Here is a 26327-nt window from a genome sequence, read left to right as displayed (position 1 = left end):
CCAAGGGAGGGTTCTACCTCAGCCCCAGTGAAGGGACCCTTCTGATCCAAGGCCTCACCTGTGTCACCCTCTGGCCCTTTGCCCAGCCATGGCAGACTGGAACGCCTGAGACGAAGACAGATTCTGCCCACGCTCATACAGAAAGTGAGCAGGGTTGGATCCAGACCCTGCAGGGGCTGACTTGCTGCGAGCACAGGGAGGTCCGTGTTCCTCCCCAGGCTGGTTTTCTCTTCTGTAGAATGAGGCTGCTGAGCTTCATCATTGCAGGGGTCCCACAGCCCTGAATGACAGTGGCCTCCTTGCCCCCTCTGCCTCTTGGAGTTTAGAGAAGAGCCAGTTACTCCCAGGCTCCAACAGACAGCCCAAAAGATGGCAGACCACAGCCTGGATTTTTTTTTATTAGACTAGGAAATATAATTTATTTCATAAAAATTAATTTTGTTACAATAGGAATGCTAAACGTTATTTACAGGTTGTAGTTTACAGAGTGGAGGTGGGATTGGGGCCATCCCTGGAGTGCTGCACCCCTAGGACATATAACTATGTCGTGGCCCAGGTAGGGTCCAGCCCTTTGTCCCCAGAGCTGTCCCCCGCACCCAGACTCCCGGTCACCTCCTCTCAGAGGACCTGTGAGGGGACCCAGCTCAGTGGAGGCAGGGGGCCCTGGGCCATCCCGGAGATGAGGAGGGTCCCAAGTGGAAGGCTGGGCCCCAAAGGAGGCAGAGAGGCACGTAGGAGATACAAGGACCCTGTGGGCGAAGGGCGGGTGAAGCAGGCACGGGGCTTCCGGGGGCACAGAGGAGGCCACGCCCCACACGCAGGTGGAGCAGGTGTGCACGCTGGGGGGCGCCCTGATGTGCCCAAGGATAAAAGCACACGCATGGGCACACACACGCACGCACGCACACACGCACGCACGCACTCATACAAACCCAGAGGTAAGAGGCGGAACCTTCTGTGCTTGCCTGCCAGGTCCCACTGGCACTGTGAGCTGCTGCTGCCCTGCGGCAGCACCTCAGCAGGTTAGTGGAGTTGGAAAGTGCTTTCCAGGCTTTTCCTACGGAGCTGAACAGTGCGACCCCGACAGGAGGCTCCAGCCCAATGGTCTTGGGCTCCCAGCCCTTGGAAATGGCTGGCTGGACCTCAGTTGCCAGGAGCTCCTGTCTTGGGGCCAGAGGAGAGGACATGGCATCGCAGGCCACCCCAACTTCTGCCTACTAGGGTTCCCTTAGGAAGGACAGAAAAAGGTATGTCAAAACCCAAAGGGCCCAAGACAGCAGCTGTGGGGCCTCTTGGGCATGAAAAGGGTGCCGATGCAAACGCCCAGGGAAGGTAGCGGTATATCTGAGGTCACACAGCGGTTTCGTAGCAGAGCTGGCGCTCCTTGCCTGCCTCCATCAGCAGCTCTCCTGGTGGGAGCCTTCCTGCCAACCTTTTGGCAGGGTCTTAGCAGCCCCTGGCCAACTTCCACCTTATGAGCCCATAACAGGGAAGATGGGCTGGAGACACTGGCTGGGACAGAAGACCAGACTTTCAAAGATCAGGGGTACTCAGGTGGCCCCAGTGGTGTCCAGGGGCTCCTGGCATAACCCTTGGGGCCAGTGCCCAGAGCCTGGGGCATCTGGCACCTCCCATTCTTGGGTGCCAAGGAGGAGCCTTGGATGAGGGCTCTGTGCCCACTGTGAGATCCTGGCCCCAGCGATGGCCATTGGCTCAGAGGGTATGGGGACTCAAACTTCCCCACTCACACATCCCCTAGAACATCCTTGGGAAGTGGGGTCACCTCCTCCACCATGGCCACCCTGGCCATTCAAAAAGGCCACTTTCACAATGGCTTAGGCCACAAGGGAGGAGGGTGCAGATGAGAGCTGGGGAATGAGTTCTGCCCCCCACTTCCCTCCTGGGTGCCCACACTACCCACCCGACAGCCTCTTTATCTGGATTCACGGGGTGTGTCTGCCTGTGGCTGTGGGAGGAAAGGGTTCCCTCCTGTTCTCCTTACCAATTCAGCCTCAGTTTAAGAGTTTGGAGGATGATTTGGTGCCACGACTAAAATCCTGTCTTAGCTGCTCCCTGCTGGGGAAACCGAAGCCTTGTCAGAATTCAGCCCAAGACGGATTCATTAGCAGAAAGCACACCTTGCTCAGTCTCTCCCCCAAACACACACTTGCACACATGCACGCACACATGCACACACTGCTAGCCAGAACCTGAGCACGCCAACTCTCACCCACATACAGGAAAAGTTTTTTCTTTTTTTTTCATTCTTTCTGTTTTTTTTTTTTTTTTTTTCTTAAAAAGGACTTATCCAAATATTTGGATAATAAATTATTTGCGTTTCCTAAGAAACTGGGTTTTTTCTTTTCCCTTGTGGCTTTGGTGTTTTTCTTTTCTCTGAGCCTCACTAGAGTCTGAAGCTTTTTCTTTCCTTCTTTTTCCTTTTCACCGTGGACAGGAGAAAGCGGTTTTCTGGAATTGTACTCAACTTTTCATGAGGGAAAGGGTGTGAGAGCTTTGAGGGCTGGAGTGAGGGAGGGAGAAACCAACAGCTGGGGACAAACCAAGAATGGAATGAAAACCAAGGGGACCCAGAAGTCACAGGGAGAAGGTGGGAGGACTGCAGGGAGGGCCACCTGCTGTCCCTAACTGCTGCTGTCACACAGGCTGTGATCCAGGAGAGATGGCAGGGGAGGAGAGTCTCTGGGACTTCCAGCAATGGAGCACATGGATTTTCTAAGGCTGGTCGTGGTCTGGTCTTGGTCTGGGTTCTGGCAGGGAGCAGGAGGAAGAGGAGGAGCAGGAGGAGAGGAGCGGCTCCTGCTGAAGGCTGGGAGACACAGCTGAGGCTGAATGTCCCCATTGGGGGGCCGTCCCAGTCCTCCCTGCTCCGTCTCCTGCCTGTCTCTGCCAGTCCTCACTCCGGGCACTCAGCAGTCCCCGTCAGTGGCCATGGCCACCAGCATCTCACTCTTGCCCATCTCTTCCAAGGCACTCGCCAGGCTGTTGAGGTCCCCGTCATCCTGCTGCAAAGCTTCCCAGAGGTCCAGAATCACACCAGTGGGGCTCGCTTTGGTGGCAAAGTAATTCAGGTACCTGGCAGAGGCAAGGAGAGGGGCATTGCTGGGGTGCTTAGCACCTCCCAGGATCCTGTGGGTGGAAAGGCTGTAGGTGTACCCCGCTGAGCCCCAGCTGCATCTCTAACATGGGGATGGAGTGAGTCACCTCCCAGCACTGCAGGACCACATCCGAGCCTGGGCAGACACCAGGAGGGACTGTCCAAGCCCAGCCACCACACTCTTCTCATCCAGCCAACTCTGTTCCCTTCTGATTCTGCCCTATGAACTCCCCTGGATAGCAGGAACAGAGCCCCAGCCAGCTCTACAAGTCCCTCTCATTCCTAGGAGGACGTCTTATTCATAGCATCTGCTCAAGGCAGGTTGATGACACATTTTTCAATAAGAACAATGTGACCACTGCTATCCTAAGGGCTGAGCATCTGCAGCTCTGCAAAAGCTGTCACATCAAGGTACATCCACTTAGCAAGTGTTTCAGATGCACCCGCTCAGCCCAGCTACTGTGGTGGTGACGGTGGCCACACCAAGCTTGTGTCCAGGGTGCACCCGATTCTCAGCCCATCCCAGGAGATGGGTGGTGAGCACTTCCCTGTGCCACAGGAGAGTATGGCAGTCACAACCTGCCTTCTTGCTGGCCAGTGCTCTGAGCATGGCCTCAAAGGAGACTCAGCACAAATGGGCACCCTGGGACTGGGAACATCTGACCTGGAGAATGAATTGAGTGGGATGGCCGAGGGCTTGGACACTCACCGGTCCATGGATAGCTTCTGGGCCAGCAGCCGCCAATCGTTGCCCCGTGAGTTGGGGGCATCGAGGCTGTTGCATATCTTCTGTCGGATGGACGCTGGGATCTTGAAGGCGTAAGGGCCCAGCTGGGTGGTGATGGTGCTGCTGGGGGCAGAGCAGAGGGCATCCAGGGAGCTGGCAGGTGTCTGGAAGGGCAGAGGAAGAGTGAGAGGGCCGAGTGTTGGGCATCAGCCCCTCCAGCCTCCCTGTGGGCCTGCAGTGCCCTGGGGCTTGAGTCCTATCCACTACCTCTGGGAGTCTCCAGCTGCCGGGGCAAGGGCTTCTTCTCTGAGGGTGAGGGCTGCACTGTGCTAATGCACTGACCAGGCAAATGCCAACACAGCCTCACAGTCAGGAGGCCCAGAAGCCCTACTCATGGTCTAGACAGCTCATGCTGACCCTTCTCATACACAGGGAAAGTGTGGTATACAAAGGGGAAGAGACTTGTCTAAGATCACATAGCAAATGAGCAGTGTAACTGGGTCGAGATCTGTGCTCAGTGTCTCTCTAGTAGCACAGGCTGGCTCTGCCTCAGCCTCCTGAGTTCCGGGATCACAGGTATATGCCATCACACCTGTGTCCAGTGCTTTTTATACTGCACCAAAAGAAAGATCTGGCATTGTTACCTTAGGTGATCTGGGTTTATAGGAGAGCCTTAGCTTGGAATCCCTGACCTGCGTTCAAATCCAGTTTTGCCACTGTTGTGACCTTGTGCAGAGACCTGTCCTCCCTAATACCTGCTGAATCATCCTGCAGGTGGGGGTCAGGACAACTGTGTCCCTAGTGGTCAGGAGTAACATTACATCACCCAGCACATCCTGGCACTTGCATACCATTCAGGAAACGATGGCTGCTGGCCAAAACTGACCAAGTCCCACTCCTGACTGGAGCGATGTCTTACAGGGGACAGCATTTCTGCCCAGATGAAGGGGGAACACAGAGTCTGCACGCTGCAGCCCTCAGGCCGGAAGAGTTGCAGGCCTCACCTCAGCCAGCGTCGTGTGTAGCTGGAATATCTGGCCTTCCCCCTCCACCTGGCGCACGCAGATCTTGCAGGTGAGCTCGGAGGAGGCCAGGCTGTGCCGCTCCAGGGAGAAGGTGCAGTGCAAGGCCTTCTGGCTGCCGCTCCAAATGTGACAGAAGGGGATTTCCTGTAGGAGGGCAGTCAGGGCTGCCGGTGAGGTTCCCCAAGGCAGGGGTTGGGGGTAGGTCAGGCCCTTGGTTCAGGAAGGCATTGAGAAATGGGCTAGGAGGAGGGGAGAGTGTGTTTACTGCATGTGTGTCTGGGCCGGGAGACTCCATGGTTTCACACTGCAGGGTACGACAATGATGTGGGCACCAGAGATGAGTACAGTCAGGCATGCGCACCACACCCACGTGAAGAGGGCTCTTTGAGGCTCATGGAGACAAAGAGTATGGCAAGGGCAGAAGTGAATGTGGCTGTGGATGGTTCAGAACTTGGGGATACACTGAGGATGACCGGGGGAATGGGCACCAGAGGGAGGAGACAGTGATGGCAACAGAGAGCAGGAGGGACTCGGATCAGCACAGAGCAGGGACCTGGCCCTGCTTCCAGGCTCAGTCCTCACCTGGTACTTGGCCAGCAGCTTGCTCCGCCAGTGAGCGTGGGGGATGTCATGCAGGGACAGGCGCAGGTTGTGGTAGCTGTCCTTGAACATCAGGGGCTTGGGCTCCTCTACCAGGTAGCCACCCAGTGTCCGCTCGAGCTCCAGTACTTCCTGTGGACCAGCAGTGAGAAGGGGAGCTGAGTACCCCCTTCTGCTGTAGTTGGTTATGGGGAAGGGCCCATCTGAACACAGAGCACAGAATCGATCTGACCATTTAGCTGGTGCTTTAGATGATGATTGTAGAAGATGAGTGGGTGAACAGAAGAGCAGAGGGATGGATGCAGAGACTGGGACACATGAATGGATTTATAGGCGACTGTCCACACTGATGGCGTGTGGACAGATGGATGGATAACCGCAGAGATACAAACACGGACACATGGACCTACAAATGGATGGGTATACGAATAGGACACTTGAAAGATACATGGCCGGATGGATGATGGACAGACAAATGTATGGATAGGTGAACAGTGAGGTGGACTGGTAACTGGTGGTCAACTTGTAATGTCAACTGAACTGAATCAGCATGGTGTGAGTGTTGATGGTCCACTGGAGGACTGTTGCTAGCATAAAAAGGAGACCTGGAGAGGAAAAAGTGTGGGTTCTTCTAAGTGCTGTTGTTTGGAGCTTCTGGTTCTCCTGGAGGAGCTTGTCATGCTGGCTCCCTAGTATGAACTTGGCTGCTATCATTGGAGGAACTCAGGACCTTGTCACTGAGAATGGCTGTGGTTCTCTTTGGGGGAGCTCTGCTCCCGACTTTGAGCATTGCTTTTTGCTCCAGAGGGGAGAATGATGTGTCACTCACTCTCCTGGAGAAGCTCATCACGCTGGCTTCCCGATATGAATTCGGCTGTTCTCATTATCAGAAGAGCTTAGAACTTCATTGTAGCTGAGGATGGCTGTGGTACTTTTCAGTGTAGCCCTGATTCTTATTTTGAGCATTGCTTCTTGGCTCCAATGCAGAACCCTTAACCTACTGGCAGAGATCCTTTATTTCACTGGCCTAGACTTTCTAGCTTCCACTGCTGACCTCTGGGCCTTCCCAGTGCAGATCGATGAACTAGACTTGCATAAGTCACTGTTGTGGGTTCTGGGCCTCTAGTTGGACTTGCAGGAAGCATTGTCATGGACTCTGGACCTTCAGCTGAACTCATGCAGGACACTGCCATGGGATCCAAGCCCTCAGCTGCATTCTCTAGGTCATTAGTGTATAGACCTACATTTCTTGTATGTAACTCTTAAGTGGCTATTACAAACTAATACTGTGAGTTATGTGTTCTGTATTGTCTTATTCTCTTGCAACCCCTGACTACAACAAACAGAAAAATGGAAGGATGGATGGATAAATAGATGTGAGGTTGAAAACCCAAAGGATGCCACCAGGCCAAAGTGTGGCCCCTTCCTTCTTGATTTTCATGTTATTTTCTGGCCAAAAGTAGACATCAGCCAACGCCTCAGTACTAGGAGATCTGCTGAAAGTGTTTCCCAGAAGCCTGCACCCCATTGTGAGACTCCTGGAATTTCAGACCTGGTGACCCCAGCAGGAGACGCTCCTTTTTCCCCAGGGCCCTTTCACCCATGTTGCATCAGTCCACATCGTGAAGTATGAGTCAAGTCACATGAGACTGGTAGACAAGGACCCAGGGGGACCAAGCCCAGGCAGGAGCTACAGACAGGACCACAAGGCTTCATGGCGGGGTGGGGTGGGGGGCTTTGCACTTGGTGGGTGGTGCATACCAGTCCCCTCTCCTCCCCTCCTTTTCTGTCCCACTGATTCCATGCTTGCCATGGCCCCTCCCTCACTTAGGGGCACCATCACCCATTCTTCTGCATCCATCATGGGCTGGCTGACAGCCCCAAGCGCTCCGATTGTGCATCCCACCAGCCCCAGCCTGTCCATTTTACCCACTAAATGCAGTCCAGGCCCCTCTCCTGGCCCCGGTCATTCCCTGTAGCCCAGCCTCCCAGCTGGCCTCTCTGCTTCTCATCCACACACCCCACAGTATAGCCACAGAGGCTCTCTGAAAAGCTCCTGTCAACTGGTATCTTCAGGCTCTACCTCTTCCACTGAACAGGTTCCAAGGCTCCCGAGGAGCTGAGCCCTGGCACATCTGCCTTGGCAGCGGCTGTTCTGACTGCCTGAAATGCTTGTCCCCTGGGGCTTAGGTCCATGGTCAGCCTTCTCAGCCCTTCCTCTGGTGCTTCCTAAACCCTCTGCAGACACTCATGAGTAGCCCCAAGAACTTTCCCTGTCTTTCTCCACCTTGGGGTTAGAGCCTGGTGTGGCAGGAAACATGGCCTCACCTCTGCCCTAAGAGTCCCATGCTGTTTCCATGTGGAGGGGATGAAGGAGCCCACAAGGTCCCATGCAACTGGGCAGGGGAAGGAAGGCCAGAAGAGCCCCTGCAGTGTGCCAGATGTGGGCGCCCACCTTCAGTGCCACGGGCGTGTCCTCCAGGCAGTAGACCCTGAGGTTGTACTCCAGCGAGGTGCACAGTGCAGGCGCGAAGATGGCCAGCTGGAGCCGCTTGATGGCCGAGTGGGAGTAGGACTCGCCCGTGAACACGTAGGTGCCCAGCTGGTCCAACAGAATATGGCAGGACCTGGCCTCTAGCTGGCAGTAGCAGGGGGTATTCAGGGTCTCCTCATCCAATGTCACCACCTCCTGTGGGCCAGGGGAGACAGTCAGCCTCCCAGGCTGTGCTGGGAGGAAAAGCGGCTATGTCTCGCCTCCCTGGCTGTGCTGCTCACCTCCCAGTGGCCCTGGTGAGCCTGGGTCTTGAGCTGGAAGATCCAGTCCCCGGCACTGACTTCCGCACAGTGGGGCACGGTGAGGATGACGGGGCGGCACAGCAGGAGACCTGTGGGCCCGCAGGTCACCGAGGGGCTCAGCACTGTCTGGGTCCCTTCTGAAATGGGCCTGGGGCAGGGCACAGGGAAGAGGCAGTGAGGGGCAACCAAAAAACTCAGCAAGGGCACAGAGTCCAGCTGGCCCCCAGCTCTGCCTGTGGCCTATGTGCGGGCAGAGGTTATGGGGATGGGTGGAGGGACAGGGAAGATGGATAAACTTGTCCCTAGGTGACACCATAGTATTCTCACGGCCAAATCTCTGGGTGCAGTTCCAAAGGTCCTGCACTTTTGGATCAGTCTTGAGAGATACTGCTAGACTGCCCTCCAGAGAGCTGGTACCAATCTACCCTTCCCAGCACTCCGGGGAGGGCCGTGTGCCTGGACTTTTGGCAGCAAGGGAGAATCATTGTTTGAAACATGAAATCTTGCAAATCCTTAAGCAAACAAAACAAAAACCTCCCTGTATCTCCTGGCTGTTTTCTTTGACTACAAATGAGGTGGAATGTTTCCTTAGAAACTTCTAATCACGTGTGTGTGTGTGTGTGTGTGTGTGTGTAAGAGAAACAACGTGCAATCACTTGTTCACATCTTGTGTCTATTTTTATACTGAGGCATTCAGTTTTTCTTAGTTTATAACAGCTTTTTACATAGTGGGGATATTAACTCTTTGTGATGCTGGTAGCTAGTTTGTCAACTGCTGTTCATCTGTATGACTTAAGCTTTGCATATTTTGAATGACTTGGTTTTGCATGTTTTAAATATGGACATAAGGTCAAGGCCTTCCTTCCCCAGAGGAACTCTAAGCTGGGGGACCAGGCTTAACAGCGAGGGGCAGAGGAGGCGTAGCTGGGTCAGGGAAGAGATCTCTACTCACAGGGTGCTTTCGGCTTTGTTGATAAGCAGGTACATCTCATAGAACTTGCCCTGGGGAATGGCTCCATTGGGCACCAGCAGGCTGACCCCTGGGGGGAAGAGGAAGGTCAGCAGGCAAGGGTGGAAGGCAGTGTGGGGCTGGTACTCAGGCAAAGAGGGATGGAAGCCAGTATAGCTTGTGGCAGGGACAGATGACATCTGAGCTCTGGGTGATCTCCAGTCAGGAGGAGGGAGACAGGATCTCAGTGCCAGCTCCATGCCCAGCTCAGGGCAAGACTCCAGAACACTGTCAACCTGCTGGGCTTGCAAATTGGGATGGGCAGCCCTGCCCTTCCTGCCCCTAGAACCCACACAGTGCTCTGTAAGAATGTAGGACTCTATGGGGCTACGCTCCCAAAGAACAGATAGGGAAACTGAGGCCTGGAGAGTGGCTGGCCCATAGTTACCCTGCTCTGAAGACACATGCAGGCCTGAACTTGTGTCTTTAATCAGACTTCTCTATTCTTTTTTTTTTTTTTTTTTTTTTTTTGGTACCAGAAATCAAACTTAGGACCACACGCTTGTATTGCTGAGCCATATCCCTAGCCCTGACTTCTCTATCTTATGGTCCCTTCTTATTCTCCCCATCTGAGCAACAGGATGAGGACAGCACTGCCTGACACTGGGTGTGTCAGGGCTGCCCAGTGAGGATGTGCTGAGCCCAGGGTGAGAAGCAAATGGCGCACCTGTGCCAGGGATGCTCAGCCTCCCGCCCAGGCAACCGAAGGTGCCGCTGACACTGCTGCCGGGCTCTCGGGGCAAGCCCAGGAGCTGCTGGGACCCGAGGCTGGCACTGCGCAGGTGTAGGAAGTGGCTGTCCCGGGAAAGATCGCCAGGGTAAGTGCCGGGTGGCAGGACGCCCAGGAGGTCAGTCCCATCAGGCAAGCCAGGCCTGGGGCCGGTGGTGCTCGAGTTGTAGACCTTGATCTTGAGGCCAGGAAGAGGGTCCAGCAAGGGAGAGTTGGTCATGGGGATCTTGTCAGCCGAGTCCTGCAGGGCGTACACAGGCCCTCGGTAGATGCCAGCGCTGGCCGTCAGGTCGGGAGGCATGGATGGGTGCAGCAGCTGTGGGTTGCCTGCAGAGGGGTGATGGTCACGCTCTGCCCTGCAGCCCTTTGCTCCTGCAGGGCCTCCTGTCCCACTCAAATGTCTACTGTGAAGGTTCCATTGCCACCTGCTGCAGCAAGCTGGGAACAAACTCTGGGAAAATCTTGGGAGAGAGTCAGAAGGAACAGTAGTGCCCTCCCTCCAGGGGCCCTTAACCGACCCGCCACCCTTGGCATCCTTGGGTCCTTACCGGGCCTCGAGGTCTTAAAGTTGACTGGGTGGAAGCCACCAGTGAGGGCGGCAGACGAGTCAGTGATGTCAGTGTCCATGTCGCGGCAGTTGCGGCGATATACCACCACTCCCACTGCCAGGAGGACCGCCACCACCACGAAGATGGCCACCACGAGGCCTGCATACAGCGCCACATCACCTGAGGACTCCAGGACTGCAGGGACAGGAGGATACATGAGGCACACACCAAGACTGCCAGTGAAGGCTAAGGTCCTGGGAAGGGCCAGGGCTTGGGGCAGACTGGCATGCACGGGGATCTGAGCCCTGCTGCAACAGGGTGGTGACCTCAGGCAAGCCCAGGGCCTCTTTAAGCCAGTGTCCTCATTAGAAAAATGGTCTCAAAACCCTTTTGTGCTTTCCACCCACCCTCTCAGAGTAGCAGTGAGGCAAAGGAACAAACATGATCACACTATGAATGAACTCACAGCTCCCTGTTCTGAGACCTGGAACAATACAATTTGACCCACTGGAGCTGAGATTTAAACTACAGGATCTCATACCCAGCCTGCAGCCATTTTTATAGGACCAAAGGTCCTGGGGCCCCCTAAAATTTTTGTAAGTAACCATTGCAAGCTTTCCCCACCCTGTGCTGAGAGATGGCAGTAGAGATGGGTGGTGGAATGGGGTGAGATGTAGGCAATGGGGTGGCCAGGTGGTGAGCAGGTAGCAATAAGGATGGAGTTGGCAACCCCATAGCTAAACTTTCCTTCCCCACAGCAGGCTGAAGTTAGATGTAATTACTTATGGCCAAGTAGGAAGGTGGTAAGATCAATGGAACATTCTATGGTGGCCAAACTATTAAGTCTGTGCAATTCCGTATGCAGCCTTTAGATACAAATGGCTGGCGCAACTGAAGAGCTGGATTTTAAAACTGATTTAGTTTAAATTAAGTTAAATATGAGTAAGTAGCCACATATGGCTGGGGTACCACAAGGTAGGCCCAGGCAGAGCCAAGATGGCGGTTGCCAAGATGGCTGCTCTAAGTACCCACCCTTACTCTCCAGCCTGAGGCGTTCTCCAAAAAACAGGCCTGCTTGCCCTGCCAGGTGTCCTCCGAGCCCTTGGTTCAGCCTGAGCCCTCCAGCACATAGGTCATGGCTCTCTATTCTGAATGTCTGTGTACTTCATGTATCTGCCCATTCCCCTCATTTTTGGGCTCCCCTCGAAGGATCCCCCTCAGGCCTGGGCTCCCATTTCTCTGAAGGCTCCTGCCCAGCAGGAAGAAAGCTCTTCCAGCTTTGCTCTGCATCTTAATGTTCTTGCTCACACGGGGCCACTTGCCTGGTGATTTATGCTCTCTAATCAGCCACCAGTTTGGTCCCCCAGTGAGCTGAGCTGAGGGCCGTAATGCTGATTTTATAATTCCAGAATTATTTGGAAATTGTGGTTTAATTACCACAGGCCAATCTGCCGAAGAGGTTTTATTGCTCTGATATTACTGCAGTGGCAGGAGCCCTTTGGGGCCGAGGACAAGGCTCCCCTCGGGAGCTGATGCAGGGTGGTGGCCTACAGATGGCTCAGGAGGCAGCACTTAGCAATGTGGGCCACAAAGGAGGCAGATGTGGTGCTGCCCAGTTCCTGTCCCAGAGAGAAAGGCAAGAGCACAGCCTTGGCCACAAAAAATACTGGGGTTCAAGTCCTGTTACTTCCAGGCTGGGCCCTAGGTGAGTCCAGTCTGCGACTCAGTTTCCCACACTATAACAGGAGGGTCATGTGAGTCCTAGGCCCTTTCCGTGAGCAAAGGCCAGTCTGTCTGTGGCAGAGGAGGAGATGCTTGGAGTGCCAGGGGCAGGGGTTGGCACCATAAGTCTTCCTGCCCTGCTCTCCACACTCAGGAAAAGCCAGCCAAGGAGGACCAGACCAGAGCACCCGAAGGAAAGACAGTCATGAAAGGGGACTTACGGTGACTTTTGGGGTCGCTTAGAGTTCTCTTATCTGTCAAGGGAAATAAAGGGAAAGACAATGACACAGGTGATAGGAAAAGGATGACAAAAAAAGGTAATGGGGACGTGATGTAAATGAGATGATAGGAATGGGGTGGTGGAGGCTCTGAGGGCAGCCTCACGGCAGGCCCCACACCAAAGCCTGGGCTGCTGGGGTGGCGGTGCGGGTCCCTCATCTGGCTCCAGATGCCCCTACCCAGAACCCCACGCCGCGGGGACTCACTCTGCATGCACAGCCCGTCGGTGCAGTTCTTGGAGTCCAGCAGTGGTCCAATGCAGTCACGGCCTCCGTTCTGGGGAGGGGGCGCCATGCACTCGCGGCTGCGCCAGTGGGCACACTCGGTGCTGCAGGCGGACCACTTGCTCCACTCCGTCCACGCCCCGTCCACTGTTGGCACGGTGCACAGTTAGAGAGCAATGTGCTGACAAGCGCGGGCACACACGCACACCCCGGGGTGGGGAGAGGAAGCTGAGACACATGCTCACCACTCTGAGAAACCATGTTGGGCCCACTCTGTCCTGTGCCAGCGAGCCGTCAAAGACACATGGATCACTGGCACAGACGTAGCCCAGTGCACAGTCAGAAGTGCAAAGATAGGAGCTCAGGGTGAAAAACATCCCCTCAACTCCGCACATCCAAAAACAGAGAACCAGTCAGATGTGCACGGCGATGGGGACTCACAGACAGGAAGAGGCAGACAGAGAGGGGAGATGGCTGTTAGGAGCATCAGGGTCCACAGACAAGAGTTCGGTACGGACAAGTCTGGATCCTGGGTCAGAAGAACCCAGTTGGAGGGGGAGTCTGTCCAAGACCGCAGTGAGCGCCTGGCCTTCATTTTCCCAGCAGCCAGGACACAGCATGATGTCAGAGGCCAGAGTGCCTAGGCCAGCTCGAGCTGCCGGCTGTGGGCCATGGGGCGAGCTTCTGCCCTGTCTCAGCACCATCATGCAAGTAGGATGTCTTGGGGCACGGTTGGGTGGGCAGGGTGGTGCCCGGCCAGTGGCCCTCACCTGGACATACAGTGGTGCATGCGGTCTTCTGAAAGGCCTGACCCTCGCAGAAGGCACCTCCGTTGAGCGGGGCGGGGTTGGTACAGGTCCTAGTGCGTTTCTGCCAGCCACGGCCACACCGGTTAGAGCAGGGTGACCACTCTGTCCAGCTGGACCAGCCGCCATTCACTGTAGGGATGGCAGCCATCAGCGGTTAGGCCTGGCCCTGGGACTCTCTGGCTTCCCAGCCCACCCCAACCCTGAGGCGTGGCTTGCTGGTACAACTGTGTCCTGGCTGCAGGAACTTGGGACATCAGCTTGTCGCCCTGCGCTGTCACTGTCAGCACAGGAAAGATGTGGAGGTCACTGTTTTGTCCCTGGCCCCCTACAATGATGAACTTCCAGAGAGGGCCAGCATTTATCAGGGACATGATGGGGACCTGGGACTCAGGCTGGGGTCCTTGGATAATATTTTGTGGTCTCTGCAGCTGTGGCCCTGCCCTCGCACTGCTGGACCAGGGGACAGTGGAGAGCACTGCTCAGGCCCGGGCAGCAGCCCCAGCTCCCCTGTGTGATGGAGACCTGATCTCAGAGCACCGGGTCTTCCCCTTCAGAGACAGCCAAGGGGCTCCGAAAGGGGACAGCTCCTGGCTGGGGACCCAGGGGTGCCTTAATTTTGCCATGTGGCCTCAGTCAATTCACTTCTCACTCTGTTGGGGGTCCTGAGTGGGGGAGATGTGTGTCGCCAGGCCCTCTTCACCCCCACCCCAGCACCGCACCATAGACGATGACAGTGGCTGTTGTGCTCCGGCGCTTGGCCACGATGTTCTTGGCCACACAGGTGTAGTTGGCTGTATCCGACAGGCGGGCCTGGCGGATGATGAGGTTGTGGTCGATGGTGAGCAGGAAGTTGGTGTCCTGGGTGGGGTCAATAACGTCCTCGTTCTTGAGCCACTCCACCTGTGGGAATGGGTTGGGGCAGTGAGGACTCAGGCCTGCCTCCCCTGTGGCCCACTGCAGAGAGGACAACACCTCAATAAGGACATCACGGCAGGGGCACTCCAGGTGGGACCTCCACAGGGCCACACTGTGGCTGAGCACACCCTACCAGCTGGGTAGCCCTGGGGGCACTTACCACAGAGGCCTGGATTTACCAACAGCATCTGCCCCCAGGGCTGCAGGAGGACACACGGTTAGCTCAGTAAGTACCAAGCATGCAGTAGCTGCCAGTCCCCATCCTCGCTGTCAGGCCCAGGCTGGGGATTAGGAACATGGCTCCTTGGGTCAAATTCCAACTCTCCACTCACTAGCTGCCCTCCCTGGGTGGCCCCCTGACACCCCAATGTTGTTTCCCAGCTATTCATCCACCTTGCCAGGCTGTTATGAAGTCTGGTGTGCCTAGGCCCAACCCTCATGGCACTCTGACCACAGCAGGTACGTGTCTGCACTCGTTTCCAGAGGAGGCCTCAGAAGGAGGAAGGCAGAATTGTAGAGTGAGGTTTTGGGGTTAGACAAGGCTGATCCCACATGAGAAACCTGTTCTCCCTAGTTCTGGGCCCCCAGGGGTGAGCCCATGGGGGAGCCCCAGGGGTGTCCCCCATGCCTGGCTCCAATTCCTGGGCCCCTGAGCAAGTGTATGAGTGGGAAGGGGCACATGCTGGCCACCCAAGGAAGGGTGGAGGGGGAATAGGCAGGGGCACTGCTAAGGGACCCAAAGGCCATGTGACCAGCAGAAGGAGCTGCCAGCCTACGGGGTGGTGCACATGATGATAAGACACTTGGGCATCCTTGCTGGGCCTTGGGTTCTGGGTGGGGGCAGGTGGTGCTGGAAGCAGGACCTGGGGCCCTGCTGGCATCTGGCCTGCATTGAGCCTGTAGAGGTGGCTGACTCTTCTCAGTGACAAGCCTTACTCTCCGGGTCTGTTGCTCTGGGAGGCCGTGGTACCATGGCTGGTAGTGAGTACCACTGCTGGCGTCCACTTTGCCCCGTGTTCCCGCATCCTGCTCACCTCAGCCACTGGCACACCCTCTGGCGGGCGACACTGCAGGAGGAGCTCGTGGTCCAGGGGCACTTCCTTGCCCAGGGGCTCCTGGTCAAAGTTCTTGCGGAGGTCTGGGACAAGCAAGAGCATCAGGAGGGAAGTCAGGTGAGGGCAGAATGAAGACCTGCAGTGCCCTTTGTGGCCACGAGGGGGCAGTGCACACCAAGGAGATGTTCTGGGACAACTAGTTTCACCTGGGCAGGTTCTGTTTCGTAACTAAGGGAACTGGGGGTCCCTCCCTGACTCTGGGATCCTTTGTTCATGGTAGCCCAGTGTGCGAGGAGGCTAAAACTTCCTTGTGTAGGTGAGACAGCCTTTAGAAATCTGATACAACCCATCTGAGCTGTACTGGTGTGCCCAGTGCGTGAGGTGGGCATCTTTATTTAGCAGGGATGTGGGAGGCTCTGCAGTGTGGAATTCCCTCCCGGACATCTATGGACAAGGAAGGAGGCAGAGGTGGTGGGGGTGGCATCAGGGAGACATACAGGCGATGCGGACGTAGGCCCGGTGACTCTTGGTGGTGCCCGCCGAGCTCCATGCCACACACTGGCACCAGTAGTCCTCCAGCCCGAAGAGCTCTTCCACCTGCTGCCGGGACACCTGGATCTGCACATCTCGCACCCGCAGGCCTGGGCGGGGACAGCGCTGTCACTGTGGGTTTCCCTCTCACCCCTCGTCTCAGCTCTGATCCCACCGCCACCCACACCGCCTGGCTGGCACTGCCAGCGCAAGCCCTTGTGTCCCCAGTACCCCCAGCCATTTGCCAGCTGGCAGCTGCTGTGTGCTTTGCAGGATGCATAACTGAACCCGTCACTCCCCTGGTTACATCTGCATGTCCTTTGCATTCGGATCAGATCCCGGCGCCTCCAGGCCTGTACTCCACTCCACAGCACCCTGCAGCCCCACCGGGACCCCCTCTATGCAGGTCAAGCAGCCACAGGGCCCCACCTGGACCATCAGCCCCCTGCCAGAACTCCTTCCAACCCTCTGTGCCCGCTGGATTCCCAGCCACACTCAGGTCTGGCTCGGCCTCCCTCCAGCTCTCAGGATGTGGCCAGCACTGCCACTTGTGATCATGCCCCTGACAGCACCCAGTACCACCGTTTTGGTTTTCTTCTATTGTTCTTTTGAGGCAGGGTCTACCATGCAGTTTCACTGGGTCTGAACCTATAGCGATCTTCCTGCCTCAGCCGCCCACCTCCTCGGATTGTAGGCGTGGCCCCCCTCCCATCAGTTATCTATATGATCTGGATATGTTCAGTGTTGCTTGTCCTGCTCAGGCTGTGGCTCAGGCCTGGTGCAGAAAGGGGCTGGACACGGTATGGCACCCTCACTGTGCTACGGGGTCCCCCAGCCCAGGCAAGGGTCACCTGTTGAGCTGCCCGAGACAGAGCCCTCCGTGGTCAGGAAAGGAGTGGATCCATGTGGAACTCCTCCTTGAAGCTTGGCCTCCTCTTCCTTCTCCAGGAAGCCTCCCTGATTGCCCACCTCATGATTCCCAAGGCTGCCTCTTCTCATTGCATATGAGTTGTTCGGCTCTCTGAGAGGACTGTGCATAGTGTGGCACTATACATGGACCAGGTTATAGCACTGGCTAGGTTTCAGTACTGATCCCACCCTCGATCCCCAGCTGTGGGACTTTCAGTAAGCCACTTAGCCTCTGTGAGCCTCAGTTCCTTACCACAGTCAAACACACAGGTCTGAGTCAGTCATAGTGAGTGCTGTACCACAGGGGATCCGAGTTGCCTCCAGCAAGTATTTGGCTCTCATCTAGCTCTTGTTTGAAGAAACTGAGGCCAGTGAGGGCAGATGACAAGCCCAGAGTCCCCTGGCAAGCTGCCAGCAGAGTGGGGACCGGTTCACTAGAGTGTTCCCCAGCTTAGAGCCAGGGTCTCAAGGGGAGCTGCAAGGTGTCTCCCAAAGACTCATGCACTGAGGGCTTTAGTGTTCACAAGTGGTAGGGGCTGAGGTGCCGGATCCTCAGGGGATTAACCCACTGTGAGTAATCACTGACTGTGGTGGGGGCGATGGCAGGAAGCAGCTTGTCGAGGAGTGACTTTGCAAGTGGATCTTGAGCCAGTGTGGTGGTATATGCCTGTAACCCCGGTGCTTTGGGAGGCAGAGGCAGGAAGACTGCAAGTCTAAGTCCAGTCTGGGTTACTCGGCAACTTAATGAGACCCCGTCTCAAAATGAAATAAGACCGCAGATGTAGCTCAGTGTGAAGGTGCTGCATTCAATCTCAGTCTGGCACCAAAGGAGGGGACGTCCAGATGGGCTATTCCCGTAGGAGGGCCCCTCTTACGGGATTCTATCTGAGACAGAGCAATTGAGAGCAGGGCAGAGGGAAGCCAGCAGCCCAGGAGCTGGATGCCTTCCCCATGGCCGCCCACCAGAAAAGGCACAGGAGGAGGACTGAGCTCTCCCAAGCTGGGTGGCTGGCTGTCCCTCCTGTGCTGAGGCTGCCGTGTTAAGCATCAGGGTTAAGCATCAAGGCAGTGGAGCCCACAGCTGCAGAGCCTTGTGTGCGGGCCACTGTCCAGCACGGGAGCTAACAGGGACAGCAGTGCTCCATCCCTGCACCTGGCAAGCCCGCGTGTCTGTGGCAGGAGGCGGGAACCATGTGGCTATGAATGACCTCAGGCCCTAGTCACAACCATGAAGAAGAGTGATCTAAGAAGCCCATGGTCCCCTTGCTTTCCCTGGACCCCAGAGCTGACATCTCAGCCAGGGGGGCTTGGGACAGAGAGCAAGGCCTGGCTGTGAGAGGAAGACAGAGAAAGAGACCAGAGGAAGCCCAGAGAGAGGGCAGTGAGAACGGGCCCTTCCTGCTGGGCCCACTGTGCAGGCTCCGCACTGCTCCATCCCTGCTGGGACCTCTGGCTCACAGAGCATGCGTGACCTTCCTAAAGCCCACAGTCCCTTCCCAAAGCCCACAGTCCCGCAGTGAGCATCTGGGTGGGGAGTTTGGCTTTTCCTTTTGTTTCTTTTTTTTCAAGATTCTGGGTAACAATGGGACTTCAAATCTATTTTTAAAATTATTTTAAACTTGTGGTAAGATGTATATAACTTGCCATTTTAGTCATTTTTAAGTACACAGTTCAGTGGCTTTAAGTGCATTCTGGGATGTGGTTTTCAGTCTGAATGGATCTAAAATTTGGACTTTTTGTGGCAAGAGAAACTGAAGGAGGGAGAAAGGAGAGAGAATGGGACATCAGGAGGAAGGGAGCAGAGAGCAGACAGACGTAAGGATTTTTCTGTTGCTGATTTTTGAGACAGAGTCTTGTTACAATTTCAGGCTGGCCTTGAACTTGCATCGATTCTCATGCTTGGATTCCAGTTTAAGACAAACAGGGAGACACACAGAGGCCACTGAGATGAAATGGGGGGCAAGCAAAAGAGGGGGAGACAAGAGACCTGAAAATGAGAAGGACCCAGCTGGCACACCTGGGAGGAAGGGCCCTGCACCCTCTGCTGTGCCCGGGGGCCCGCCTTAGGATCTGGCTGCACCCCGCCTGAATGACGACCTACTTAATATTATGAGGTCAAACATCCCAAAAACAAAATCTGAAACCCTCAGAAAACCAAAACTGTCTGAGTGTTGACATAGCACTCTGAAAGTTCTGGAGCATTCTGAATTTTGAGTTTTTGGATTAGGGATACATAACTGGTGAGGTCCATGCAAACCCCAAGTCCAGAAAACTCTGAGATCAGAAACACGTCTGGTCCCAAGCATCTCAGTAAATGATAGTCAACCTATATTAACCACTTTGGGGGGGTACCTAAAACAATCCCCTGTCCTCGTATCCTTCCTTTCTTTCCTCCCTTCTGCAATGTGGGAGTTGAACCTAGGACCTTTGCACTGACCTACATCCTAGCCCTTTTTGATTTTATACTTTGAGACACGGTATTGCTCAGTCACTGAGTTACCCAGGCTGGGCTTGAATTTTCGATCTTCCCGCCTCAGCCTCCCCAAGTGCTGGGATTAGAGTCATCGCCACCACACCTGACTAGAGCAAAGGTATGGCTGGGAATGGACAACAGTATCACTCCCCACAAACAGAAGGGCCTTTAAAAGTAAGGATGGTAATGAATTCTGGTTTGATGGTGGTGGTGTGGGCGTGGGGCGTGGGACAGCGGCCTGCTCCTCTTTGTTAAATTGGGGATTAGCAGCCATGGGAGGTAACTTGCTCCCTGATCCAATTAGGAGGACAGAAAGAAAATGGCACAGGGAACAAACGCTTAGCAAAGGCCTCAGCAAAGGCCTCGGTGCTGCTGAAGGCAGAGGCCACGGTCACCGGAAGGCCAGGCTGAGACCAGCAGATGCCTTGGGGAATTTGGATCCAGGGTGAACCCAGAGCACAGCCAGGGTGCCCACTGGGGGAGGACTCACCAGTGGCCTCGTCCCGGCCCTCCTGTGTGACGTGGTCGCTCTGGCCTACCCACTCGCCATTGCACTTGAAATAGATCTGCGTGGCGGGGGAGGCACGGCAGTGCAGCTCCACGGGCCGGTTCTTCACGATGTAGGCGTCCTGTGGCTCCAGCAGGAAGTGGGGCAGCGGCTCTTCCGGCACCGAGGGGAGGGAGTCAGGGAGCACCTCACTGCCTGCGTCAGCACCTGTGGGGGACAGAGAACCCATGAGGCCAGGCAGGGAGGGCCCAGGCAGTGCTCACCGACCGCAAGCCCCGCTGAGGAAACAGAGCTGCCAAGGTCCTGCTCTGTGGCCACTTGGGCAAGATCTGCACTCTGGAGTTCTCAATTTCCCCATCCTGTCCTGCTTTTAGGAGGCTGAGCTTTAGGACCTGTTGCAGTGATGTGATTGTGTTTCTTTACTTAATAATACTATGTATCCAGGCTGGACTTGATTTCATTATGCTGCCCAGGCTGGTCTTAACTTGCAGCCATCCTTCTGCCTCAGCCCGAGTGCTGGGTTGCATCCTGGTGATGCTGTGTGATTCTACGCCCTCACAGCAGGAGAAGCCACGGAGGCCAGATCTCAGGACGAGGACACCCCTCGGCCTTCCCCAGTGCCCCTGCTCCTGCCTTGCCCCGCCTCACTTCCATTTCCCGTGGTGATGCCATAGTATGTGACAGGCTGGAAACAGGACTGACGCTGGCACTCAAACCAGGCCAGCTCTGCCCTGAAGCCACCACTGCCCTTTGCAGCCCAGCCAGCCAGGCTGGCGACATGGAGAGACAGCTGGGACCCTGGGGCAAGGAGTGGGCTGGGGTGGCGGTGGCAGTCTGAGCTCTTTGACATTTGGTCCCCTGCAGGCCTCCCCCTTGAGGAAGCCGAAGCACCCTCGGGGCAGGATTGAGGGTCTCCACTCAGAGCTGGGCTCCTGGTCTGAGAAGACCCAGCCAGCCCACAGCCTCTTCCCACCGCCACTGCATCCACAGGGGGAATGTGAGGACTTCACCACGGCAGTCTCCTCCCTCAGAGGGGCACATGGGGACGCCCGTGTCCCTGGACCAAGCAGCACCTCGGGAGGTGAGGCAAACAGGAAGGGAGGGGGCGGTCCCCGCTGACGCGCTGAGTGGGAGGAAACCAGGCCAGGCCGCCCATTGGCTTACGACTCACTTTGGAAAATTGGCTTTTGGTGCCAGATGCAGACAACCGAGGGGGCTGGGGTCGAGCCATGGGGTGCCAATCTTTCTCCACCCAGTGCTCCAGAGGAAACAGAGAACTGAGCTGTGCAGTGGGCATGTCTTCTGGTCTTACCAGTCAGGTAAGACTTGGCAAGTGGACCAGGGTCTGGGAGACCTACGTGGGGACCACGTGCTGCTCTCCAGCTAGGAGGCTGCTTGTGGCTCTAGAGAGCCCCCTCCAGGCAAAGGGGCTAAGGATGCCTGGGTTTCCAAAAGCAGAAAAAGCACAACGTGGCTGGTTGTACTTTCTCTTTGTGGACCACCCTGCCAGGACAGGGTGGCTTTGGGGATGATGCATCATTGTCACCGGCTACAGGCCACGAGTAGTGCATGCATGCGTGAGATGCAGATGGACAGACAGACCCACCAACAGAGGGAGGGGAGGGTAACCCTGCCAGGTGGGATGAGAAGCAACTCTTCAATGTTGGTTGACTCAGACAGGCTGCCTGAGTCCTGTGCTGCTCTGAGAAGGGGACGTGGCACACAGTAGGTACACGCTGCTGCATGAAAAGAATGAGTGATTACTAAGCATCCAGTGCTATGGCTTTAGTCCTTTAGCTATTTAATTTTCCCAACAACCTTATAAGGTATGTTCTTCTAATCCCCATTATATAGATGGGGAAACTGAGGTTCAGCGAGGTTAGGCTTCTTGCCCAAGCTCACACAGCTAGTGAGAGACAGACTGAGCCAAGGAGAACCCAACAAACAGACATCAGCAGTTGGGAGATGCCCCAAGACTCTTCACCTGATTGCTGTAATGTTGTGGGTGTTCCTGCAGTGGAGAAACCTAATAACATCCCGAGGCTGGCCAGGACCTTACAGTTTACGGCCTCTCTCATCAAAGGGCCAGCAAGCCTGGGACTGTAGTTTTCACTTCAAAGCTGACGACATCAAAAATTATACAAGTGGTGCCAATGACTTGCCCAAGGCCACCTGATGAGTGGACAGCGGCACAGAACACTGAGACACACAGTGACCAAGCACAGTGCTGGGAGCTGGTCACCATGCCCACCTTGGGTTGGCCACAGAGGCCTCCTGACAGGTGGGCAGCAGGGCACCAGCCAGGCCCCGGCCACCTCTCGACACCGTTGGTCCTGAGGGAGGACGGCAGGGCTGAAGCTCTGGACACCCTGACCTCACCAGCTCCTTGCATGCTCAGGCAGCACATCCAGGAAGCGGGGACCCCTTCCCGCTGGGGTACATATCACACAGCCTGCCCCTATCTTCCCTCCACACCACCTCCGCCCCTGCGGCACTGCAGGCTGTGTTTACGACTTTGTTTTATGACCCTAATGCAGCTCATTTATAAAGTGCCCAGACTGGGAGGACGGAGGAGTACAACATTAGACATCCATTAGTGTGCTGGCCCCGCTGGCCCCGCCCCACCCCACCGGCCACTCCACCAGCTTGAGCCTGCATTTCTGGCCTGCGAGGGGATGTGGGCCCAGTGTCCCCTTCGAGGCCTCTCTATACTGGCCCAGATGGCTCATTATGCAGTGGTTGCTCCCATGCCCGCGGCATCCTGAGGCAGACAATGCCAGGGGGTTAGGAAAATGAATCAAAGGTCACCTCTGCTGGCCCGCACGCAGCAGGTGTGGTCACTGCAGAGTTGAGCCAGCCCTGCCCTCACTTCTAGCCCTGGTGTAGGGGTGGGCTTGAGCTTGACTGAGGGGCCTCACCCTGGAGGTGACCCGAGCCAGCCCCTGAGGGGGAATGAAGGAACTTTCTGGAGTCTTCTGCCAGGCCCCGATCAGAGGACATATCCCAGCCCTTCAGAGCACCTGCAGAGGTGCCTGGATGTTTCTGTCCCTTTAGTATCTCAGTACCTGTGTTCTATGGTATTCAGGACCTTAATGAAAGTCCCAACGGTTTGGAATTCATTTAGGAGTTGAATCCAAATGGTCCATAAGTATTTATAGCATAGGAACTTAGCAGCCATTGGAAAAATACTTAGCCTTAATTAAAACAAAAAAATGTTCTTATTCCATTCCTAAATAGCCATATGGTTTTCTAACGAGGATATGTGTGTGTCAGCCATGGCACAACTTCTCACTGTGGATCTGGAGTGGACACTGCCATCCCTGTTATTGTCCCGGGGTAACCCCAACTGCTCAAACCCCAGCTTTGCTAAGATATGGCATCAAAAAAAGGGAAGCAGAGCAATGTGATGCTGAGATTGTGACTGAGTGAGCCAGTACCTGGGACACTGTAGACAGCTTTAAGAACTGCTGTCTCCCTCTAGGATTAAAACATCCTGCAGTACCCACGGTAACTTGGCCCAGAGTGGCGAATCACAACCCCATGAGTTAGTTCTATTTTATTCTCTCTGAGAGACGGAGACCCTTCTGCACACTCTGGGCACTTTAAATTCTTCACCTGTCAGGGTGTGGATACGTCCCATCTATCCACCCATGTGGATGGGGGTATCAAGGGACAGGATCAGTCACAGGCCAGCAGGAGGCAACCAGGCTTGGAGTCACATCTGTTGGCTTCCCTGGTTCCCTGGCATTGCTACACTACTCTCCAAGACTCCGTCTTTACAGCAGAGAACAAAATCCCTGGGAAGGGCTCCCATGGGAGAGACCAGGCCTCCGCCAGGCTGGATGTGGATTTCCTCTGGCTGGAAAATTTCCCACACTATTTTTTCCCCTAACAGTAGAACTCTCTTGGGCCTAAGTGGCAAAGGTGCAACTTGCCTTTAAAGCTGCATATGTGGGTGGCCCAGATACGCTAGAGGAGCCCCCTGTGCAGATGTAGCTGGGTGAACCACAGGCAAAGGCACCTTCTGAAGGCAGGATCCTGGGTTTGCATTTCCAGGGGACTGACACTGTGGGGTGGCCTTCCCTTCTGACTGGAGACCACATCTATACTAGAAGACTGGCCAAGCAACTCTCCCAAGCCTTACTCTGATCCCAATGCCTTGACATTCTCAGATTCCCCTATGGGGCATCTGTCCATGTGTGAGAGTGCACTGTGTGAGATGCATCCATTTTTTTTTCATAGAGCAAAGCTACCTAAGGAAGGGTCATCTTTCTCACCATGGCTAGTCTTGGCTCAAAACTCTGGCACACTCTGTGGTCCTAAGGGAGTCAGTGGATCCAGAGAAAGCAGAAAGAGAAAGAGGAGGGGGAGGACAAGGAGGAGGAGGAAGAGAGGTGAAAGAGGAGGAGGAGGGGGAGGAGGGGGAGGAGGAGGAGGAGGAGGAAGCCTTTGCTGTTGGGTTCTCCCAGTTCTGCTCTGGCCACCTATTCCAGGCCTCAGGTCAAAATGACCAGCGGCCCACTGGGTGGAACTTTCTTTGGGAGTGATTCACAAATTTTGGCGTGTGTGTGGGGTACCAGGAATTGAACTCATAACCTCTTGCTTGTCAGACAAAATCTCTGGCATGGGAGCGATTCAAACCACCCCTTCTAACTTACCCGTATCTACTTGGAGATGGTCTCTATGGAGGTTACTTAAAGGGCCATTTCATCCCACATCCCCTGTCACCCCTCATGCAACTTTAACTCACACATCTCCAGGCTGGAGCACTGAACAACGCCCCTCTTACTTAAGTTCTTGGGACAGATCCAACAATTAGAAAGGGTCTTCTTACCTGCAGCTGCAAAGTGCTACCTGAGGCCTCAACCATCACAATCCTCACCTGTGAGGTTACACCAGCAGGGCGCTTCCTCTTCCTCTGACAGATTCTGCATCTTGGAAGCTGCAGCCTGCCAGTCTTGGCCTTCTGCCTTTCTCTCACATACTGTCTGTGAGACACAGTTTTGCAGCCCTTGTCCTCATCCTGACTTCCTTAGGGACAAATTCCATTTTGCTCACAGTTCCTTGACACACAAGGTATGTGTCTTAGTTATTTTTTTTTCTCATTGCTGATATAAAATATCTGACACCTAAAGTTAAAGGAGGAAAAGCTGGCTTACAGTTTGTAGAGGTTTTAGTCTATAATCGGCTGACTCCAAGGCAAGGTAGCATGGCGGCTAGGCATGGCAGAGGAGAGAGAAACAGTTCACGGTGTGCAAAAGCTAGCAAAGCAAACAAGAGATGACCACAGCTCTTTTTCTCTCTCATATCTTATTTAGGCCACTTAGGATGGGCAGCCCTTATACCCTTCATCTCAGTGCCCTTGACTTTAGTACTGTACTGTGAATCAATTTGAGTGTCACACCCTCTAGATCCAGCCACCTCTGGAAAAGCCCCATCTAGAACCGCGTGAAGCGTTGGGAGATACCTAGACACAAGCCATAATGGTCTGTCCCTATGCAAGGGACAGGTCTTTAGTCTATTTCTAAGAGTTGCCAAAGTCTTAACAGTTTTAGCAAAGTCTAAGTCTAAAGTCTCTTCTGAGATTTAAGGAAAACTTTTTAGCTGAAAGCCCCTGTATAAATGAAAAGAAAGCTAAACACTTTTAACATTTAATAGCATAAGATAGGCATTTATATTTTAAAAGTTATAAACAGGGTGATAGTAAAGAATGGAACAAAGCAAGACCAAAATCTAGCAGGCCAAACATTGTTTCTAACAGTTTTATATTTTAGCATCTTTGGCAGTCTGTGGAAAGTTGTGAATTCTAAAGGGTTTGGGTGACTCTGCCCCTGTGGCACTGCTTGCTGGTGTAGCTTTCACAGCTTCTGTCTTGGGCCAGTTTTGCTCTCAGTAGCTTTTAAAAAATGATGTTTTTGAGCCGGGTATGGTGGCGTGTGCCTGTAATCCTAGCACTCAGGAGGCTGAGACAGGAGGATTGTTGTGAGTTCAAGACCAGCCTGTGTTACAAAGTCAGCTTAAGGCCAACCTGAACTGCATAGTGAGACCCTGTCTCAAAAAGACAAAAAAAAAAAAAAGTAGGGAAGGGGTGTCTTTTTTTTTTTGGTACCAGGGATCAAACTCATAACCTTGCGCTTGCCAGGCAGGTGCTTATATCACTAAGCTAAATTGCCAGCCCATAAAAGGGAGTCTTTAGCAAACATTTGGCTTCACGCTCACAGCTTTCCACACTGCCCTCTCAGAGGCACAGTGCCTAGCCTCCCAGGCCTTCTTTTGAAATCTGAGTGGAAGCCTTTCTGACCTGACAACTCTTGTATTTCGCATGTACCTAAAACCAGCACCATGTGAATGG

General features: G+C 54.7%; 1 protein-coding gene across 2 annotated transcripts in view; it reads right to left on the bottom strand.

Annotated features, from left to right (window-relative positions):
• Positions 1-382: 382 nt before the first annotated feature.
• Positions 383-26327, bottom strand: part of Unc5b (unc-5 netrin receptor B) — an 80827-nt gene continuing 54882 nt past the window's right edge. The window contains exons 2-17 of one of the 2 annotated variants that reach the window (XM_003473767.5): positions 19958-20182; positions 16052-16195; positions 15534-15637; positions 14304-14484; positions 13546-13713; positions 12758-12922; positions 12494-12526; positions 10551-10745; positions 9940-10329; positions 9216-9303; positions 8243-8411; positions 7923-8156; positions 5450-5599; positions 4847-5011; positions 3825-4006; positions 383-3093 (exon numbers count right to left, since the gene is read on the bottom strand). In XM_003473767.5, the coding sequence (XP_003473815.1) occupies positions 2928-3093; positions 3825-4006; positions 4847-5011; positions 5450-5599; positions 7923-8156; positions 8243-8411; positions 9216-9303; positions 9940-10329; positions 10551-10745; positions 12494-12526; positions 12758-12922; positions 13546-13713; positions 14304-14484; positions 15534-15637; positions 16052-16195; positions 19958-20182 (2759 nt within the window). In that variant the 3' untranslated portion in view covers positions 383-2927. The remainder of the gene's footprint in view (positions 3094-3824; positions 4007-4846; positions 5012-5449; positions 5600-7922; positions 8157-8242; positions 8412-9215; positions 9304-9939; positions 10330-10550; positions 10746-12493; positions 12527-12757; positions 12923-13545; positions 13714-14303; positions 14485-15533; positions 15638-16051; positions 16196-19957; positions 20183-26327) is intronic. The other variant, XM_005005313.3, reaches the window with a different exon arrangement.

Source organism: Cavia porcellus, unplaced genomic scaffold, assembly GCF_034190915.1.
Source record: "Cavia porcellus strain 051 isolate PalLab524CR breed Dunkin Hartley unplaced genomic scaffold, mCavPor4.1 scaffold_28, whole genome shotgun sequence".
NCBI lineage: Eukaryota > Metazoa > Chordata > Mammalia > Rodentia > Caviidae > Cavia > Cavia porcellus.
Note: the sequence above shows the minus strand (reverse complement) of the source record. Positions and strands in the feature narration are given on the sequence as shown.